Consider the following 21347-nt stretch of genomic DNA (forward strand, 5'->3'; position numbering starts at 1 on the left):
TCAACTGAACAACCGTATGATGACTCTACTGCAGCGACAGCAGTTCAAAAAAGTCCCGACTGGGATAACGGTACGCTCCAACCAGCCGGTATATTCAAGAGTCAAACTACAAGAAGGGGGTTTTGTCTGGGAAGCATCTTGAACGCGTCGGATATAACAATACCAGAGACTAGAGAAGACGATCCGGCAATTCCTTCTGATGATCCTATCCAACTTGGCTTGGTCAATCTGTCCATTGCTTCGTCCCTGTTTGAGAAGTAGTGGCTCCATTTAGACCTGTGAAACCTCTCACTGACAATACATACAGTTTCATGGTCACTCTTAACCCATATATCAGCCAGCTAGATCCGCATCTACACAGTTTCAGTCGCGTGAGGAAGAAATCTGCTTTTCTTCTGACTGTCATACTTGCCGCGGCAGCCAAGGCTTTCAATCCTGCTCTCAACAAGAAGCTCCGGGATCATGCAGAGGATATGCTTGCCGACAGTTTTCGTAGAGGCTCGAAGTCGATCGAGACGGCTCAAGCAATCATGATCATGACTTACTGGAAAGACCCCGAAGATACGCGTGCGTGGATGTACTTGGGATACATCATCAGAATGGGAATGGAGTTGGGCTGGCACCGGCTTGCCCCGTATAGCCTCAAAACTTCCGATATCGGGACTGATCACGAAATTCGGGAAGCGAGAAATATTGAGAGAACATGGCTTGTCCTGTTCGTATATGACCGGAGGTGAGTGTGCTAGCTAGAGCGGTGGACAACGCGACAACTGACCAACTTCTACCAGCATGAGTCTACAAACTGGAAAGCCGTGGATGATTGAGAGGAGTGGGTTCATTGAGTCTGTGGAGGCGTGGTGCAAAGACCCTACGGCTATCTCAAATGATCGTCTCCTCGGTGCTTTAGTTACCCTGCGACTTCTTAGTTCAGAAGTCTTTCGCTTACTGGGTTCGAGATCAAATAGGGCTCGTGCAGGCCAGCTCCATACGCTCGAGTCCCTTCTCGCCATCATCAACGGGAGAATAGAAGAATGGGAGGGAAGATGGCTAAAGCTGGCCGATCAAGGTCAGATGGGCCACAATAACTCCAGGGCTTGAGTGCCGCTAACATTTCCACACAGACAGCTGTCATCCTTTCTTGATCCAATTCTACGGGACCCATCTCCGGCTACAGCTCTTCTCGTTACCCCTGCAAGAGACTCTAGACCAGCCGGATGAAGGATCCTCACACCGCATGGAAGCGCTATGGGTCAGCTACTCGAGCGCCTTGGAAATGCTGCATCTCATATGCCGTCATTCATCTTGGCTGTATTTTGCCCAAGATTCGGTTCATGTGATGACAGCGTACAGCGCCGCTTTCCTAATCAAGGTACTATCATAGCTCATGCGACGAGGCACGATGCTAACAACGAGACACGCAGCTCTTGATGTCTGCGCCTGAGTCAGTAACCCGTCAAATTGAACCTGCCATTAGAAGCGCCATTTCTGGCGCAGCCGTGGTGTTCTCTCAGCAGGCTGCCCCGCCAGGTTCGAGTTGTGCATTACAAGCCAAGTTTCTCGACAACATCACTACCAAATTTCCGAAAGAAAGGTCATACGTCCATGGCAGGGGACAAGATCAGAGTATTGCGGTTCAAGCAGGCGAACGTTTCACGATATCAAGCACGCAGCCAAACTGTGACGACTCGCGATGGGATTCTAGCGAGACAGCCAGTTTCATTGCACCGATAAGGGGCGCAAACATTGCTGGGACAGGGCTGACTTTCGAGTCTGCAGAAGAAGCTACTTGGGCGAGTCTCATCGCAGAAGCTGGATTCAGTGCCCAAGATGGGGTTTTCTTTGGATGAAAATAGCTGATAAGCTCAGTTGAATTTTTAAAAAAACCGCTGGTTGACTACATGTCTATTTCACCATTCGTTGTCTCCCCTACAAGCTTGAAGCCTCCTTTAACTTCATGAATTGCCCGTCAAGGGCACAGCTGTTGTCTCGGAATGACGGAAAGTTCGGATTCCCTCTCGGATGATCTTTAGCTGAGAGGGGCAACAAGGATCAGGGCAAGCAATCAAGGCGTCGCTGGTCATCCAGTCATGTTTGTGGGTGACTCTTTGCTTGGCCGCGAGAAGTGGCAGTACGGATGCTGTACCCATCATTATTCACTGCACTACCATCCCCCATTCTCTGGAAACTAGACTTACCTAAGCTGTATATGCTGATTCCTTGGTCCGGAGGCAGATACAACATCTCGCCTTTCAGGGTGAAATGGTCGCCCTCCTTTGCCCCACACATGATTCGCTTGCCTGGCGGACAAACAACTTCGACCCGAAGGTCAAAGAGTTGGAACTCATCGGGTGCCGCTGATTCAGATGTCATTGCTTGCTTTTGGCGAGATTCAACAAAAAGCTAGCTAACAAAGCATTCGACAACAACTCTCTGCGCGTCGTCTTATCTAAGGGGCCAATTTGCCGATGGCAAGTCCCTGCAAATCGTGCCCCGCGGTGTCGGCCGGCGTTCTAAAAGACCAATCGAGCCCCGCACCGGCGTCCTAAAAGTCGGTAAACCCCCGACTATCTTGATAGGCCGTGGATACTAGCAGATAAGTTCGTCCGGTGATCCCCAATGCAGCAGTCCCCTGGCCCGGTAGCAACGCCATGCCGGTTGTTTAACTCAGGGTCAAAGACACAACTGCGGATATAACATGGCTAACCACGCCTGACCCGCTGCCGGGTCGCATGGTTAACAGTGCATGCTGTGCATTCGAGCGAAACACAACTCATCTCATAGTGAGCCCCAAAATTCAAAGTCTGTGGCTTCGAAATCACCTCGTATGCAATGGAGGGGAAAGAGAAGTACGATGCAGCGTCAGACACGGCCCCGGTGCCAGACGTGGACGGTGGGCAGAATGTGTCTGTGTCAGACGCAGAGGGCGGGATTAAGCGCGACTTGAGCTCCCGGCATATCAATATGATTGCGATTGCAGGAATGATCGTGAGTTGTTGGTGTTCTGTTAAAGCTTTGGCTATTTTGCTGACATTTAACGCAAGGGAACTGGTCTATTCCTCAGCTCAGGCTCGGTGATTGCAACTGCAGGACCCGCAGGTGCACTGCTAGCCTATATTGTAATGGGATTCGTTACGGCAGGCGTTTCCTACACCACGGGCGAGATCACATCTTTCATGCCGGCGACTGGCGGCTTTATCCGACATGCGACGAAGTTTGTAGAGCCAGCTCTGGGCGCTGCGACCGGATGGAACTTTTGTGAGTTGTAGAGTTCTGCAGACTTGAGAATAGCCTAACTGATGCTTCGGGATTAGGGTACACCATGGCAATTTCGGTGCCGGCTGAGATCAGTGCGGCGGCAACTCTTGTTCAATTCTGGAACACCTCAGTCAACCCAGCTGTTTGGATTACTGTCTTTCTCTTTTTCATCATCGTCGTGAACTTTGCCGGGGTCAGGCTTTATGGCGAAACTGAAGTTGTGTTTGCTTCTCTCAAGATAATGACCATCATTGGCCTCATCATCGGCGGACTAGTGATCAACCTCGGCGGCGGGCCCAATCATGAGCGTCTTGGTTTCCGTTACTGGCAAGACCCCGGAGCCTTCAACAGCTATATTGTTCCTGGCTCAGCTGGAGGCTTCCTGGCTTTCTGGAAAGTGTTGCTATCTGCTGCCTTCAGCTACGGCAACATCCAAGTTGTGGCTATTTCTGGCTCTGAGACTCGCCATCCGAGGAAGATTATTCCTGCTGCGACTAGAAAGACCTTCTTTCGAGTCTTTGTCTTCTATGTTCTCAGCATTCTCATTGTTGGGATGATTGTGTAAGTTGCTTTGTTGAGCCTCATTCGCAATCTTGAAGCTGACTGAATTGTAGTCCATCCAACGACCCTGCTCTGAGCGTCTCAACTGGCACAGCTCAACAATCCCCATTCGTCATCGCCTTCACTCGCTCTGGCGTGTCTGTCTTGCCATCGATCATCAACGCTGTCGTCTGCACATCTGCAATCAGCAGTGGATCAGCCTGCGTCTTCATTGCCTCTAGAACGCTTTATGGCCTCAGCTGCGACGGTCATGCCCCCAGGATCCTCCAACGCTGCAACCGGTTTGGAACGCCGTATGTCGCTGTGGCTTTGACATGCGTCTTATTTCCGCTTGTGTACCTGAATGTTGGAAACAACACATCCGTTGTGTTTGGTTGGTTCGTGAACATCACAACAGTCGCTGGTCTTATTGGCTGGATTGTAATCGAGGTCACCTACCTCCGATTCTATGCAGGACTGAAGGCACAAGGATATTCTCGGAAAGGTAAGACCCCAGTACCGCATCAATCTCCGAGACCATTCGCTGACGTTCCGATCGCAGATCTCCCCTATCGAAGCCCTGGCCAGCCTTACGTGTCATGGGTCACGCTAGTTGTTGTTGTTCTGGTTGTCTTCTTCTCCGGCTTTGACGTCTTCACCACCGGAAATTTCACGGCCTCCGGATTTCTGACCTGTTATCTGAACGTCTTCATCTTTGCTGGTAAAACGTTTCCCATTGCCTACTGTTATTTGTCAGCGAGCTAATCAGTGTGCAGCGTTGTACGTGTTCTTTAAGTTTTACCTCAAGTCTCGGGTCATCTCACCTTCCCAAATGGATTTCGAGACGGAGTTTGCATCGATCCGACAAGAGAAAGCGGAGTCGGAAGTATTTGACACGAGGGAAACCGGACTTAAGTCGTCATTTCGCAAACTCATTCACTCCGTTTAGACATTCTTCAGCAGTTGAGAGTCAGCGGAATTAAGATAAGGTTTCATCAGTTGCCTTGCTTCATGTATGCCAAGTCTCCCTCTGCAACGTCTCGTGATAAGCCCTTGCCTACGTGATTGGAGGACCTTCCAGTTTCCTCCTTGGACAGCTCGATCGGCCAGGAAATAGCCATTTTGAAGAATTGCGTACAACATCGGTAAGGGGCCAAGACTGATGAAACATGCGCCGTGAAATCTGGCAATGCACTCGCCAACTCGGCTTAATTGTCGCTTAAGTCGCTTGATCGTGAACCCGTATGGTCTGACGTTGATTTCATTGACGTGTCCGGACCCAAGGAACTGTCGCCGCGTGTTCTCAGACATTGTCGTCTGAACCAGTCTCAGTTCCACGAGGTGTTCGTCTCACTTAGCGCGTGGGGGCCTTTGGAACGGGACCTTTCCTCCGATTATTGACCATCTCCATCTCATGTATGTAAGAGGGTACTTTTCGCCCGGCGGGCTGGCCTCACCCGCGGACGCCGCCCACCTGCGTGTACCCCGCATCGCCAGAGCAACATGAAATGATGGCCAACCACTAGTGTCAGATCCTAGCCAGGGGTCCTTAGGCGGGTGCTCCCGGGTCGTCGCGTGGCGACAGCTCGGAGGGCTGGCTGTCAGCATCGGGATCTCTGCCTGTGCTTCCAGTTGGGGGGCTGCAAGATTGACTTTGGTCCGTGACAACGTGGCTCACGACCGTGCGATGATGATGACTTCTCTATCCTCACTTCTCTGTTTCGTTGTCTTCTTCAAGAGAGATCAATTGTCTTCCCCGGTTGCCAAGAAGATCCGAGAGCTCACTGAATTGAGACATCGTGCGTTCCTTGCCTGTGATCTGGTCCAATGAATAAGCAATTATATCTCAAGATGGGCATCTGCCGGGCTTGGCGGTATTAGTGTCGGATAAAAGGCCAACAAGGTGGGATCGCAACTCGCGTCGCCTTCTACCATTCAAAGCACGTAAGTAATCTGCCGAGAGCGGGGGGTTGGACTTTGCCCAGGCCAACTGTCTGGATACACGTATCTGGCTAAACTTGGATATTGCAATAGGGACGATAGTTTCTTCTTCGCTCTTTTTGGGGCTGGCTGAGACCACGATGCGGCTTTTTGTGGAAGTGATAAGAGCCAAGAAAAATGGTGCAATCCTACGCCCTGCATGCGACGGATCGTATCCGATTGAGTATAGTGAGACACGAAACGGAGCCAAAAGATGCGCGGTCGCGGCGCGAAGTTGCCATCGCCTACAGGGCAAGCTATTTGGTCGAGTTCCCACTTTTGATACGGAGTAGGCGCCGAAGGAGCTCTGTTCCTCTCTGGAAATGGCCAAGAGAGCTCCTCCAAGCTGCGAGGAAGCTGTCATGGCCTATTGTTTTCAGCGTTAGTCTGGCCGGCGCAGCCACACATGTGATATGGGGACAGGTGCCGATTGGACCGAGACCCCGCACGACTGCATGAAACTCTAGTGTAGGTCTCACTCTATGGAGACAGTGTTAATCTACAACAATGTGGAAGGAGGATAAGACATGATGAGATGTGGGCGGGTATGTTTACGCCGTGGCAGCGTTGGCTGATCGTGAGGGGCAAATGCTGTGCCAGTAGCGCGCCTATGCAAGAGCTCTCGTATCCAGGGTCTAGTCCTCTTGGGCGAGAGCTTATAAAAAGGAGGGGTCGGGAGCTCTCACAAGAACTTGAACGCGAAAGAGCTTTTGTCCATCTTCAAAGCTGTTCTCACTGACTCCAGCGCTCCACGGAATATCCCCATCTTTCAACTCCATCTCCTCTTAAGGTTATCTCAACATACATCATGGGTGTCTCCACCGAAGTCCCGCAGACCGTCGAGTGGGCGGGGAAGCGCGTCCCCATCTACCCCATGGAGACCGTCGACTTCGGACGAGTCCTTTCCCAGGAGCCCGCTGAGCTCGAAAACCTGCTCCGATGCTGTCGCGAGTCCGGCTTCTTCTACCTGGACCTCGACAGCCTCGATGGCCAGAGATTCCTCGATGACCAGCACCAGACGCTGAAGATGATGCACCGCTACTTCGACCACCCCATTGAGGAGAAGAACGAGCTCGGCCTCGTCACCGCACACCTTGGGTAAGTCGCATATGCTCAACCCGCAAACGATAACCATGGTTAGACTAACAAGCCAATTAGCTACGAGGGCGTCGGCTCCCGCACCGGCGGTCTTCCCAACACCAGAGACGGATATGAGATGTTCAAGGTGAGATCGGCATCATCCCCGCTCCGCCACTTACGCAAGTCACTTACATACCCCAAAGGTCTCCAGAGACGAGATCCAGCGCAAGGACCCCAAGTTCCCCGCCATCCTCAAGAACGACACCGACAAGCGCGTCCTCCGCAATGCCATCTCCGGCTCCAACATCGTCACCAAGGCGATCCTCTCCGGTCTCTCCTCCGCGATGGGCCTCACCGGCGCCTCCCGCTACGAGAACGCCCACCGCAACGACCGCCCCTCCACCTCCACCCTGGCCATGATGCACTACGTCCCGGCCGACCCTCTCAAGGACAAGGAGATCGGCCACCAGAAGCACACCGATATCTCCTCCCTGACCCTCCTCTTCGCCGAGGAGTGGGGCCTGCAGATCCGCCCTCCCGGAACCAAGGAGTTCGGCTTCGTCGCCCCCAAGCCCGGCTGCGCCATCATCAACGTCGGCGACTCGCTGCGCTTTGCTAGTGGCCACACCTTCATGTCCTGCATCCACCGTGTCGTGCCCTTCCGCCCGGATGAGCACCGCTACTCCATTGCTTACTTCCTCCGTGCCGAGAACGACACCATGTTCAAGGACAGCGAGGGCCGCTACATCACTGCTGGCCAGTGGCACGACGAGAAGTTCTTCCTGTTCAAGGCAACCCCTGATATCCAGGCTCTTGCCCCGCCGTCTATGCTGTACGGTGGCATGTCTGCCGATGAGGAGTGGACCCCGTACTCCCAGCCTGAGCTGGCCAAGGCGAAGGTTGAGGACGTCCAGAAGGAGCCCTTGGTGAAGGAGGCCCTGGTCGAGGCTCACTAAGCAAAGCATTCACAAATGAGGGGCATTGAAACTGGACCTTTTCTTGGCCTTAAACAATACAAATAGTCAAATGAATACACGCACATTGTTTGTGTAAAAACATCATGTTCAATCATTGATTTCTTGGAAGCAAAGCTACCAGATGATGCGACCGTGACGCCAATGACCCCACACTCTTCTATGGTTTTGGACACGGCCGAGATGTACCGGAAGAACAGAGCAATCGATGTTGACGTTGCTTTACGATTGACCAAAGCGCCCCAGTGACAGCGGCTCAGAACAATAGGCATTCAGTCCATACACATACACGTTCGATCCTCGATCACTGACGAAACGAGGATTTCTCGACCCCTCCTCCAACATGCCGAACTCCGCTCAACTGGCCTGGATTCTCTTAGCTCACTTAGTCTAGCTGTAGGCGAGCTCTTCCGTCACCAACATCCCTGTCTTCCAGGGGGTCCAGCCCCTCAAGGTGCTCGTATCGAACACCATCCCGCTGAAATAAACATGCCCGTCCCTCGACCTTTCAGTGGCCCTGTCGTCCACATCGAACTGTCCGATCAGACGAATCTGCCATCGAATCAGCAGCCCATGTACGCCGGAAAGAATGAGCTTCCTCCCTATAGCGCCATTGGCGAAAACCCCGCCGCCAGCTCTGTGAGGGGTTCGAAATCCCGTCTCCAATTACCCCGCAGGTCGCGATTCCTGCGCGTGTTTGGCCTAGCTTGCCTCGCGTTCATCGTCTACGCGCAATGGCGGCAAATATCACCCATTGGACGGTCTTCAATCTCAGAATCCAACTTGCATGGCCTCTCAGTCGCGCAACTCAAAGACGATCTTGGAACATGCGCCAAACTGCACCACAAACCGGTGGATCCCACCGGGTACGGGCGGGCAAGGAACTCCCGATATGTTGACGGCCACCGGCCCACCCTCATCAGGAACGCGACGGTTTGGACCGGGGAGCCGGTCAAGGAGAAAGCGAACTTCAGCTGGATACAAGCAGATGTCTTTGTCGAATTTGGTCTCATCAAGAACGTCGCTGAAACGATTTCGGTGAAAGAATTGCCTGAGGATGTTTTGGTTTACGACGCTAAAGGCCGCCCCCTCACTGCCGGCATCATCGATATGCACAGCCATGCCGCTGTACACTCTCTACCGACCATACACGGCAATGAGGATGTCAGCGAACTTTCGAAGGACATCACGCCCTATGTCAGGATAATTGACGGCATCCAGCCGACGGATCATCAGCTTCAGGTCATCAAGTCCGGGGGCGTGACGACGTCACTGATCCTCCCTGGCTCCAGCAACAACATCGGTGGAGAGGCCTTCCCAATCAAGCATGCTGTCGGACAACAGGATGGGCGAAACGAAACAAGTGTTACCGATATGTTGGCAGACCCGGATCGGACGTGGCGGTACATCAAGATGGCCTGCGGTGAAAACGCTAAGCAGATCCACGGGAAAGTTGGCGAGCGTGGTCCGTACAGTCGCCTGGGCGAAAGCTGGGAGCTTCGCCAAGCTTTTGAGCACGCCACGAAGTTGAAGCGCGAGCAAGATGATTGGTGCCGAAATGCTGCCCATGGGCTGGATAATGTCAAGACGTATCTCCCTTTCGAGCTCGAATGGGAAGGCTTGGTAGCTCTCTTAAGAGGGCAGGTCCACGTTCACACCCACTGTTACACCATCAACGACCTTGAAGCATTCGTTGACCATACGAATGAGTTCAAATTCCCAATCAGGGCTTTTCATCACGCTCACCAAACTCATCTTGTGCCCGACGTGAGTCCACTTTTGCATCCGTAAGATGGACTACAACTGACTTGGCTTGGTCTTACAGATACTGAAGCGGGCTTGGGGTGACGATCCACCGGCATCAGCCCTCTTCGCCGATAACATGTGGTATAAGGCCGAAGCCGCCATAGGTTCCGAATATGCTGGCAAGCATCTCTATGATGCGGGTCTCGTTCCCATCTACGTCAGCGATAACCCGGTTCTGAACGCCCAGCATGTCGTCTTCGAAGCCGCTAAAGCCTACAAATATGGACTACCATACCACGCGGCGCTTGCATCGGTGACAACGGCCCCGGCAGAGCGACTCGGTCTTGGTGAGCGCCTAGGTAAGATCAAGTCTGGCTATGACGCCGATATCGTCGTATGGGACAGCGATCCTTTGAGTGTTGGTGCGACCCCGGTTCAGGTCTGGATTGATGGCACAGCTCAGTATGAGAGTCCATTCGAACTGCAGAAGCTATTTGAAGGGACGCTTGTACCGGATGAGGATCTCGGAAATATAGGGGACGAGTCAGCTGTTATCAGCGGCGACGTGGTCTTCACTGGTATCTCAAAGGTTCTCATGTCTGTCGGAAAAGCAGGCGTTGCCGCTGATGGAGACAACTACAATGTGGCCGTCTCCAATGGCAGGATTACTTGTGTCGGAATCTGCGACCGTGAGCTCAAGACCGCGTCCAAGGTCAAGGGTGCCGTGATCGACGTCAAGAACGGGCATCTCTCACCATCCTTTACCGCCTTTGGCTCGACGTTGGGTCTGAATTATATTGAGACCGAGAGTGTCACGGACAACGGAGCGGATGGGGGTCGCTTCAGTCGCGGGGTCGACGGCCTCGCACTCGACACAGAGAAACTACATGTGGCCCATCGATACGGTGTTACAAGGGCCATCTCGGCCCCGAAGTTCGCCGGCATCGCGACCCACCACGGCACAAGTGCGGGGTTCCTGGCCGGAGCGGAGACGGTACTTGACTCTGGGGCCGTCTTTGCTCGAGATGCCGCGCTACACTACACGCTCGACCTCTCAGCTAAACGGGGAGTTGATGGAATCTCGTCTATGTCTGCAGCCGTCGGTGACCTGTGCAACAAACTCTTGAGAGCCGTGGCCTCCCTTGCGTCTGAAAAGCCCATCAACTTTGAAGAGAAGTTTTCAGAGGCTTCATTCCTTCGTGCGGTGATACAGGGAAAGATGGCTCTCGCGGTTACTGTTCATAGCGCCGATACCATCGCAGCCTTGTTGGATGTGAAGTCCTCAATTGAGGACACCATCAAAGAGGCCCATCTGGGTGACAGTCGTTTAAGACTTGTCGTTGTCGGCGGTGCGGAATCGCATCTCGTTGCCGAACAGCTAGCGTCAGCTGGCGTGGGTGTCATCCTCGCCCCGTCGCAATCTTTTGCAGTTTCGTGGGATCAACGAAGGGCCCTTACAGGAGCACCTCTGACCAACGGGACGGCGATCGATGTTCTCGTCAACGCGGGGGTACTGACGGCCATCGGCCTCGAGGAAGATTGGCTCATTCGGGACTTAGGACTTCTCGCCGGGGTTGCATACGCCAATGGGGGACACAGGATAAGTGAGACGGCGGCACTTGATCTGATCAGCCGCAACATTTATGACATGCTAGGCTTGGCAGACGAGGAACGAGACCATTTCATGATATCATCGGGCCATCCACTTGAGATTGGTTCCAGAGTAAAAGCTGTTGGAAACGGACAAAGTTGTTGGCGTGTATGAGTATGAAGGTCATCTATTCTGCTTTACGAATATTTTTCATTCACAAAATCCCGTTGCATTCCTGGATACACGGCTGCTGCAGAACCGCACCTCGTCCTCTGCTCTCAGGTCGAACTCGTGTTACGGGCTTTGAGACGTGCTCCGACGTGGCCCGAAGGATGCAGAGTTCCCAGGCCAAAGGTTCTCAAGCTCATACCCGTCTCTCCACGCACCGCCTTATCAGAAGTGATCTCACAATCATATAAGGTAATGAAATGAGCAACGCATCCTATCAGAATGCGCTTCGCGAGGAATCGTCCTGGGCACATGTGCGCTCCGCCTCCGAATGGCAGCCACGATCCCGACTTGCCGTTGATGCTGTAGACAAACTCTCCGCTACTAGTCTTCTCAGGCAAGAGGAACCTCCCTGGCCAAAACTCCTCGGGCGGGTGGCTTCTGGCAGCCCCAGTGCACCAAACAGATGGGTTCATGTGCTCAGTAGTCGAGTTGACGAAGAATAGCCGATGCCCGGGAACAAGGGAACCCCGCACGTTCACTCCATCGACAGGTGTTTTGCGAGGGATGATACCGTGGACTCTCAGGCGAAGGGTCTCGGCAAAGACGGCTTGCAAGAACGGCTTCTTCAAGAGTTTCTCCATGTCGAAACGAGGTCCGCCATCGACATCCGCGATGCGACAGTCTGCCACCTCTTCTTTCACTACACGCATAAGCTCTGGATCGCGGCATATCTCCAGGATGGCCCAGAAAGCGGCCGGTGAGGAGTTTGCTGTGCCTCTGCGAAATAGTCAGTGTCACGAAATTTGGTATGAGAAGGGACACGGGAGACTTGTACATACCCCCAGAGAAGCCCCAGGTTGTGAGCTGCGATAGAAGAGAAAGGAAATCGGTCGACATCGATGTACATGGCTGTACGATCGCGGAAGAACGCGTGGCCCCAGTAAGGATCGAATCCGTCTTCTGAGATGGTGTCGGGGTGGAAGTTCGCAACTGCCCACTCGTTCCATTCTTGAACAGCACGGAGGCACCTATCTCGAGCTTGGTATATGCGACTCATGAGGAAGTTAGGAAGGCGAAGAAACAGAAGGGTAATGTTGTCGTGGACGTATTGCCAGTCCTCCAAAAACATGGGGTTCTCCTTCAGCAAGTAAGGCCCACATAGAGTGTCGATGAAAGACCGCACAATCTCCATGTCCAACGACTCCTTCAGATCATGGAGCTCGTGTTCCGTGTTGCCCGCGGCCAGGTTTCGCATGTTCTTTGCCAACGCTTCGTCGAAACGGTCATTGAAACCCTTGGTCCCTGGACCAGAGAGGAGGTTGCTGATGTGGTGATGACTGCGAGCTCCGAAGTCATTGCGGACCTCTTCTTCACCATGCTTGGATGGGCCATCTTCTTTTGCCTCTTCTTCTTCTGTCCAGAAGAGGCCGAGGTCTTTCTTAGGCAACAGAAAGACGCGATGGACGAAGATGCCCTGGAAGAAGAATGTCGAGAGGGACTTGTTCTGGAAGGTGCTTCGGATGTTGCTTGCACCTTGAACGATGTAGCAGCTGAAGTTGAACCACTTGATTTGAAGTGGTGAGGCTCGATGAAAGAGGTCGCTGAACATCAGAAGGATTAGCCTTGCCTACTATTGATGGGCCTCTACACAAGTGAAAGGCACATACGACACGGTGAGGAACTTCAGGACGTCGAAGACCCCTCTCAAGTGAGACCAAGTAAGAGGAATGAGGCTCGATCCCTTTGCAGGCTTCTTGCCAGAGCTGATGTGTGGTCGGAATGGGATATTGGGAAACGCGTATGGCAGAAGGAGGAAGATGAACGAGATTGCAACTATGGTCAAAGCCTTATTTGACTCGACCGGGGGCAGAAACCCACCAAGTGTGGTCGAGTTCTGGGCGATGATGGGCAGCCCAGTCCCTCCAGGCGCCACTGAAGCCATAACGTAAAGTTGCAAGGCCTTTCAGGGGATACCAGTTCACAGGACAGAGCGCACTTTCCCACTCCTTGCGTTCAAACATCAACCATTTCATTTTATATATACATCACATGCCGTCGCCTACCTGCGCAACTGTCGGGGCCCGATCCATCAATGAGTCCTGCGATTGCTGAAGAAAATCCTGTTCTCGTTTTGTAATGTTAACAAGGGTTCATGAATGAGGGGCACTGTATGCTGCCAAGATGTTTCGACTGCCAAGATGCCTGCAAAAAATGCTTCGTCGGGACTTGAAAGGAAGAAGCCGGCGCGGCTTTCCCACCCCGCGCGGAAGATCGTGAAGACGGGCTGGAGACAGAGCTCAATGCGGTAAGTTCTCCATCTTATCAATCAAATTTGATCTTATCAGATGGGGATCAATGTAACGGTTCCCATCATTACTCGCAATTGCTCCACAACAAAGTCTTTAGGCTCGCAGAATGGTCTCTAGTGATAGCGTCTGCGATAGCGTACCTACGTCAATGCATCTCGATTTGAGTCTGGCCCATGTCAGTTACTGCTGAAGACCATTTAATCCTCAAATGAGGTGGTATCAAGCTCATCTGGCCCGCATGGAAGCTGAAATACGCGAGTATTGACTTGTCGCTCATTGGCGGTTACTAGAAAATTTAGCCCTTGCCCTTGAAGGGCCATGCAAGGTTAATGCGCCTAAGGCTAATGTCAAGACGATCATCCGTGAAATTTTCTTGGTTTCTTGAAGCTTCATGTTAACAACAGAGTATTCTGCGTCCCGGGTGAAGGTGGAGGCCACTCGCTCAGAAGACAATGAAGTCGGAAATGTAACCCGATGTCTCAACGGAGGACTTTTGGCATCAGACTTTTCAACTTCGCATCCCGCGCATCCCGACGAGCAGAAAGTCGAAGAGGCTGGATTTACCCGTTGAAGAAGTTCGTCTTCGCTCGGATTCAACTTTCCGCTGCAAGCTGACGAAATGATGGAACTGGTGACAGCAATGGCCTGGCATAGGCTGATGTTTGCTGTCGGTGCCATCTCAGCCTTTGCCGTGATTGTCCGCTTCATATATCGAGGATATCAACAACGACGCTTCCATCGAAATTTGGTGAGTCAACAGCGTGGGCTAGAATGGTAATTGTCAAAGACTAAGATTGGTCACAGCCAGGACCGCCTCACAGCTGGTTACTCGGCCATCTCAAAGCAGTTGGTGACGTAGCTGGGATACTACCATCCAATTGTCATCCGCAAGCGTACTACACCGAGCTCGCACGGCGACACAACCTCGATGGAATTTTCTACCTCGACCTCTGGCCAATCGGCCCACCAAGCGTAATCTTGACACGGCCTGAGTTGTGCGACCAGCCTGCCATCATCAAGTGCGCTGTTCGGCACCCTGTCGCGGACGACACACTCACGCCAGTGGTTGGCCACGGTGGCATCGCAAACTCGAACGGGCCTTTGTGGAAGAAGTCGCACACCACGTTACTGCCGGCCTTCTCTTGGGCAAATATCCGCTCCCTGGCGAGCTTGATGGCTGAAGAGTGTATGCCATTTCGGAGTCTGCTGAGTAGGCTGTCTCAAACCGGGGACGGATTTTCCCTGGAAGATGTAGCAGCGAAGCTTGTCTTCGATATCATCTTTCGTATCATCTTCAACTTCCCCCTCAACGCTCAGACAGATGGAAGCCAGGACCTTGATGATCTGCGAGAGTTGATGGCATTCGCGGAAAGCCAGAGCGACCCGGCTGTCATGCTAAACCCGTTCGCCCGTTTGAAGATTTGGTGGAGAAGGAAGAAAATCTCCAAGCAGCTTGACATTTCAATGACCAGGAAAATCCGAGAACGCTTTATGGCATTGCCTCAAGACGAAATTATATCATCCCGACGAAGTGCACAGTCCATCTTGGACTTGATGCTGCGCGAGCACCTCCCGACTCCATCAGCAGCAAGCAAAGAACGACCAAATGGTTGGAATCTGTCAGAGATTGATGAGGCTGTGATTCTATCTAAGTGAGTGAGAACCTGCTGTATCGGTACAAGTACTGGCTAATTCATGGTTAGCATCAAGAATCTGCTCGTAGGGGGGCATGGAACGACAACAGACAGCATTTGTGTAAGCTCAATAAGATCCTCCAAACACTATGGAGCTCAACCTTCTCACAGCAGCCTCCCAGTTTTCCTTTATGCTTCTTTCTGAGGCACCGACGGTGGTCGAAACCATGCTTCAGGAGCACAGAGATATCCTAGGATCCGACTTTGACAGCATCGTGAGCTCCATTGCAAACAACCCAGAAAGATTGCAGACGCTGCCATACACCGAGGCTGTTATCAAAGAGATCTTGAGGCTATTTCCAATTGGATTCACGGTTAGACAGGCCGCCCCACAAGCAACGGTGAGCCATAATGGCGAGACATTCCCGATAGATAACGGCTTGATGGTTTGCATGAACGGCCATGATCTACACTACAATCCCCAGTTCTTCCCGAACCCCTCAAAATTCTCACCAGAACGGTGGCTAGGTCCCAATGAGATTCCAAGATCGCAGTTTAGAACCTTTGGGAGAGGTTTGAGGTCATGTATGGGAGAAAACCTTGCCATGAATGAGTTGAAGATCATCTTTTCGCTGATCTTGGTGGACTTTTCCTTCAAATGCTACGGGTTGGCGCCTTCTACAAAACCAACAACTTCATACACGGATTTGGATCAGACGTACGGAGATATTATCTTTCAAGAGCTAGGACTAGAGGCAAAGCCTCGAGGTGGGATGATGATGACTGTTCAAAGACGATAATAGGATTACGTTATCTGAAAAGCTGTGATTCAGAAAGCTGAAGGCCCACCGTCCAATGTATTCCGCGAATGTGAGCTTCCATTCCGTCCTTGTACTTCAGATCGTCAGCATTTCGACTGGAATCAGTGCCCCCCTAGAAACTCGACCGCTTGCAAATTAGAGTCTAACTTCGGCATACAGGGAATAGGGTCATGGCTGCTGTATAAGATGCTGGTCTCGCCAGGCTTCTACCCAAGATGATCTCCCAACTTATTGCGTCACAAACACGCTTCGCGGAAAACGCTTTTCGATCCTTGTCTTTGTCGTATCGGAGTTGGTGGGGTATTCGCCAACATTTCCGTCTGCCTCCTTCTGTAGACTTGAATCTGACAAGGCTTTGGATAATGGATGAGTAAACTGCCGACTATATCATGGTCAGTCATCTATCCATTGGCCTTTCAGCCTGTGTAACTCTCCGAGATTGCTGAAGCCTCAAGGCTTCAGCACATAACTATTATGCAGTTGCGTTTTAGTCTCGGTTAACATCACGATGCGGAAAATAAGTCTGTGGTCTCTAACCGTCAGGCGTCATACCCTACGCATTGAACATAGACCGTGCTAATGACGGTGATGGTGTGTGATATCTGACAGCCGATCCGGTCACTCCTATCTGGGCAATAGAGTTTCGATGGTCGAAAGCTTGACACGAACAAAGCGAGACTCCGATCACCATACAACGTTGTATCGAATAATCGAACACGGAGCTATTGATTGATCCTTTGGAATGGTTTCAATGTCCGCGGCTTGCTCTCCCACCGGCAAGGCGACCAATTCCCTCTCCGACGCATTGTCCATGGTGCCGCTCTCCCACCGGCCCAAAGATTTATTAGCGATTGCATGTATGAGATTCATAGTTCTTCATAGGCAATTTGGCAAACGAAAATCAAGTCGCAGAGTATGTGTTCAGCATATCGGGAATCAGAGGTCTATCCCTTAGCAACCCGGAACGTGGCGAGAAAGTGACATTTTTCGAGAAGCGGAAGAGGCTACCCAAGGACCCATGAACGCCCTTACCTTAACGATGGGTAGAACAAGACGAGCGAGCGCGCTGTAATTGAAGCACATAAAATCAAGGTCTTAGGAATTAGGCATCTTTCTGGAGCATCAAGCATGCAATTCAACTCGAGGGTGAGGTGGTGTTTTGACGTCACGGAAGGCTATTTATCAGTCAGCTATTATCCCACTCGGCCTCCCACCCGATGAATTATCATCTTAGTGGGCAATTGTTTCTAAGCATTCTGCATAGAAAGAATCGTTGAACCGGAAGGAAAAGACTGAGTATCGTCTATGGTGTGGAATCGCCGAATCCAACATATAAAAGGAGGAGGAATGGACCGGGAAATGCTTCATAGATCACACTTCTAACACGAGAAGTATCACTGAAAATATCCTGTTGAACTCATCTGGTTCTTTTACGATGGCCAAAACTTTCTTTCTTGTCTTGGCAGCCGCTATTGGACTTTTTGCAACGGTTTCATCTTTCTCTCCGGAGCCTGCTTCTCTTGTGGTCGAAAGAGCTCCTTCGAATGTTGCGCCATATGTACTTCGATACTCTACCGGAGATGCTTATCAAATTGGCGCCGACATTTACAGGGTCCTGGTGACAGAGCAGTCTTCGGGTGGCGCTTTCACCTTGTTTACGGAAAGCGGAAGGGAGAATCTCCAGATAACCACGCACCGCCACCAACGCTACTACGAAACCTTCTTCGCAATCCGCGGAGGCATGACGATGTGGATCAATGAAGAGACGCGCGCGCTACAGGCATCGGACTTCGCTACTGTCCCTCAGAACCAAAACCACTCTTTCCAGTTCACTGAGCCCGATACCTTGATGGCGAGCTTCATAGCACCAGGAGGGTTTGAAAAATGGATTTACAACGTCTCAGAACCCTTTTCGAGCGAATTCGATGCACCGTTCCCGCCGGATCAACCACTGCCTTATCCTGTGGACAAGATCATTACCGCAGCAGCTGACGGAAGCTTCGACATTACGATCGCCCCAGATGCGGCCTTGTCGCACAACATGACAAACGGTACCTCAAACCAAGGGTTGCCTTGGCATAATGGAAATAGCGATTTGCCGGGTAACCCAGATGAGCCGTACTTCGTCGCCAACAACCGGGGCCCAAAGTTCCTTCATCGTTCCGAAGGTCAGGTCATCGCGCCTCTGGTGAGCAGGAATGAAACGTCCGGAAATGCTACTATCAGTATCATCACAATCAGGAGGAGAGCGCTGGGTAGCGAAGCACCACTGCGCAAATCGAGCGGCTCACAAGTGATGTTGGTCCTAGACGGGCAGTTGATGATCTCGTTGGCAGGGCAGAACGAAAGTCTCCTTACGGGCGATGTCGTGTTCGTGCCGCCTGATACTAAGTACAGCTACTGGAGTGACGTCGCTTTCACTAGGCTATATGTTGGTGCGACATCTGGTGATGATGGATTGGCTGACCAGTTGATGAGGGATGCAGAAGACTGGGGCTTCGCGCTGTATCCATCGACTTAATATGACGTCAGCCCTGAAGAGATGCTTTGAAAGCCACGGAAGAAGTTGCTGATTACACAAGACAGATACTGAAGTTATCCTTGGTCGTTCACGTTGGTCTGGGGTCATGATGTTAGGCAAATGTAAAATGAAGTCGAGAGACATCCTGAATATTTCTAGGTATTCTTCAGCTCGACGGCTTGATTGGCATGAGTTTGATAGCACACACGCCTAAGTTTGTTCAATTGGCTACAAGTGAAGCCTCCTGTGAAGTTCCTAGTACCTCGACCCGAGTACATAGTGTTTCGTCCATTGTGCAACAACTCAGATACGATTGAGGAAGTCTTTTTTCAACCTGTCTATGACTGTGTACTGCAGAAATTTGGCGGAGTTCCTATCCTCTGGCATGTCGCGTCGCTTGCACTCATAGCATATTCAAGGTGATGTCGCATCGTCTGCGTTTGGGAGAGAGGAGAACAAAGTCAACAAGATCCATGCTGTCTGCAGGCATTTTACTGCTGAGCCTCGCCCCCCGACATTCCCGAAAAAAGATCGCCGCAGAAAGTCGAAGTTCCATCATGGCCAAGTGCTGGCCAATGCAAACCCTCGATCCGCCACTCAGAGGTATCATAGCTTGCCTTTGTCGCAATGTTACCCCCGCAGAGTCGAGAAAACGATCGGCCTTAAATCTGGAATCATGATTAACGCTAGAACACAGTCAGATGACAGGATAGTTGTACTGATGAGGTTCGTGGAATATCTCTGGGTCTCTGTGAAGGGTGTAGGCAGGGCTGTGCACCACTGTACCGGCTGGGATGTAGTGAGCTGACAGAGTAGCACCTTCCTCAGGAACAGTCCGGGGTAGAGACGATGGAACCGCTGGATATAACCGCAACGTCTCTTCTATTACGGCATTAAGAAGAGGGCAGTCGTCCAGGGTCTTGTCATTGAAGTCATCACCAAGCTGAGACACCTCATCCTCGAGTCTTCTTTGTAGTTCCTTCTGCTCCAACACCGACCAGATCAGATAGGTTAAAACTGCGGCAGTGGTATCTGACCCAGCAACCATCATGCCTGCAGCCTCTATTCGCACAGTATCATCGTTGAGCCATTGCCGTCCCTCCCTCTCGCAGTCGATGATCATTTCTTTGAACAGACTCAGGCCTGGTCTTGTCGTCTTGCCGGTAAAGCTTCTCAACCCCAACCTTTCCCGCCGCATCACACTGTTCAAGGCAGCGAGATACTGTCTGGAGCGACGATTTGGGAATCAATCGGAAGAGGAAGTGCAAAATTGGGAGCTCGCTTTTGAAGACTGCTCGAAGCAAAGCGTTCTCAATTGCTTGCATGTAAAGCGTGCTCTTGGTCTATATTAGCGGAGGTCAACGCCTGAAACGAGGGCCATCCTTGGCTTACCTTGCCCAAGCCCAGCATACCAAAGGACTGGCCAAAAGACAGAAGACTGATGATGTCCGCAGCCATCAAAGTCCACCATTTATGAGTATTAGCAGTTCCCCGCATCGCCTCATCCTTGATCTTCGACACCGCAAGTTCCACATTCTGACGGATCTCACTCTCCCAGTTTTGTCGCAGAGATGTGAGCGTAAAGGAGCGCTGAAGCAACTTCCGTCGCTCTTTCGCTTCTTGCTTGTCGGTGAGAAAGGAAAGAGAGAGCGCCGGGAGCTTATCAGCGAAATCGCCAACCCATTGCGCTTTCTCGAAACCACCACCCATCTTGTACACCCGGATGACCGAATCGAGATCGACACATGAAATCTCATTGGGAGCAACTCTGACCAGCTTTCCGTATTTTTGGTGAAGATTGTAGATATAAGTCATTCGAGTTCCGGTCAGCCGACTTGCCTTCAGTCTCCATCGACAGAACCGAGTGTGCCATGGGCCCGGGATATGGCTGAGGGGCGATCGTAGACCCGTCAAGATAGTCTGCGGGCTGTCAGTTCTGAAGCGTAATCGAAGAGATGACTCCGACCGACGTTGAAAACCATGTAGGCTGCAACTGCAACCAGGAACAGGAAACTCCCAAAGCTGATGGACAGGCTGTCCCCAATCGTCACCGAGTATCCCATTTTGGTAAGTTTTGTCGGTGTTGGACATACAGAAGCGGATTCTTATTGCGCGATGAGCAGGCGATCACGTTTTATCTCGCTTTGTGTCTGTGCCAGTAGCATTGGATGACATTGCGTGAGATCCTGTGCCCCTGAGGTGCATCTTGTTTGCCAGGAAGTTCTCAAATTGGACAGGGCTGCCCCCACGAAGTACTCAGCTGATGGAAGTCTTAGACCAACCGGGTACTCGTTTTCACAACTGTGCCTCAAAGTAAGGCTTGGGAGAACCCCTGGGTACCCGAACCATGTGGTCTAGGCCTCCGGCTGAAAGAGCAAACCTGCTGTGAGATTGGTGTTGGAACCAACGCATTTCAGCTAGGCAAATGTGAAAGCGAGAACGACACCCACCTACCAACAAACATACCGAATTTTGCCGGGGTTTCTTTCAGCCTGACTGGAAAGCTGAAGATTCCAAGGCACGCTGCACAAACTGCTTGGCTTCACCTCAACATTGAGCGCAACCAACACACATGATTTTGAAGGATAAGTATGTAGTGAGCACGTCTAGGCGGGAAGATAGAGATATGGCCTGTTAACTAGTTGATGTGGTGGAAGAGCTGATGAATTTGATCGATCAAGTGACGAGATGAGCTCCTCACGGCCGAGGATTTTGCCGACTCCTT

The 21347-nt window shown here is 51.7% G+C and overlaps 5 protein-coding genes across 5 annotated transcripts; 3 read left to right on the forward strand and 2 right to left on the reverse strand.

Moving 5' to 3' along the window:
• Window positions 1–3496: 3496 nt before the first annotated feature.
• COL26b_010200 (uncharacterized protein) lies at window positions 3497–4560 on the forward strand (the record flags this gene model as incomplete). The annotated part of the gene is made up of 3 exons (XM_053182907.1): window positions 3497–3816; window positions 3870–4300; window positions 4358–4560. The coding sequence occupies 3 exons, from the start codon at window positions 3497–3499 to the stop codon at window positions 4558–4560; spliced, it is 954 nt and encodes a 317-aa protein (XP_053033176.1).
• A 2023-nt stretch (window positions 4561–6583) lies between these two features.
• Window positions 6584–7811, forward strand: COL26b_010201 (uncharacterized protein; the record flags this gene model as incomplete). Its single annotated transcript, XM_053182908.1, has 3 exons — window positions 6584–6873; window positions 6934–7000; window positions 7059–7811. 3 exons carry the CDS (start codon window positions 6584–6586, stop codon window positions 7809–7811), a joined length of 1110 nt encoding a protein of 369 aa, XP_053033177.1.
• A 507-nt stretch (window positions 7812–8318) lies between these two features.
• COL26b_010202 (uncharacterized protein) lies at window positions 8319–11340 on the forward strand (the record flags this gene model as incomplete). Its single annotated transcript, XM_053182909.1, has 2 exons — window positions 8319–9596; window positions 9655–11340. 2 exons carry the CDS (start codon window positions 8319–8321, stop codon window positions 11338–11340), a joined length of 2964 nt encoding a protein of 987 aa, XP_053033178.1.
• Window positions 11341–11444: 104 nt separating this feature from the next.
• Window positions 11445–13279, reverse strand: COL26b_010203 (uncharacterized protein; the record flags this gene model as incomplete). Its single annotated transcript, XM_053182910.1, has 3 exons — window positions 11445–12114; window positions 12177–12938; window positions 13005–13279. The coding sequence occupies 3 exons, from the start codon at window positions 13277–13279 to the stop codon at window positions 11445–11447; spliced, it is 1707 nt and encodes a 568-aa protein (XP_053033179.1).
• Window positions 13280–19319: 6040 nt separating this feature from the next.
• COL26b_010204 (uncharacterized protein) lies at window positions 19320–20332 on the reverse strand (the record flags this gene model as incomplete). Its single annotated transcript, XM_053182911.1, has 2 exons — window positions 19320–19844; window positions 20015–20332. The coding sequence occupies 2 exons, from the start codon at window positions 20330–20332 to the stop codon at window positions 19320–19322; spliced, it is 843 nt and encodes a 280-aa protein (XP_053033180.1).
• Window positions 20333–21347: the final 1015 nt, after the last annotated feature.

This window comes from Colletotrichum chrysophilum (genome assembly GCF_026319265.1).
Source record: "Colletotrichum chrysophilum strain AFK26 chromosome Unknown scaffold_106, whole genome shotgun sequence".
In the NCBI taxonomy this organism is placed as follows: domain Eukaryota; kingdom Fungi; phylum Ascomycota; class Sordariomycetes; order Glomerellales; family Glomerellaceae; genus Colletotrichum; species Colletotrichum chrysophilum.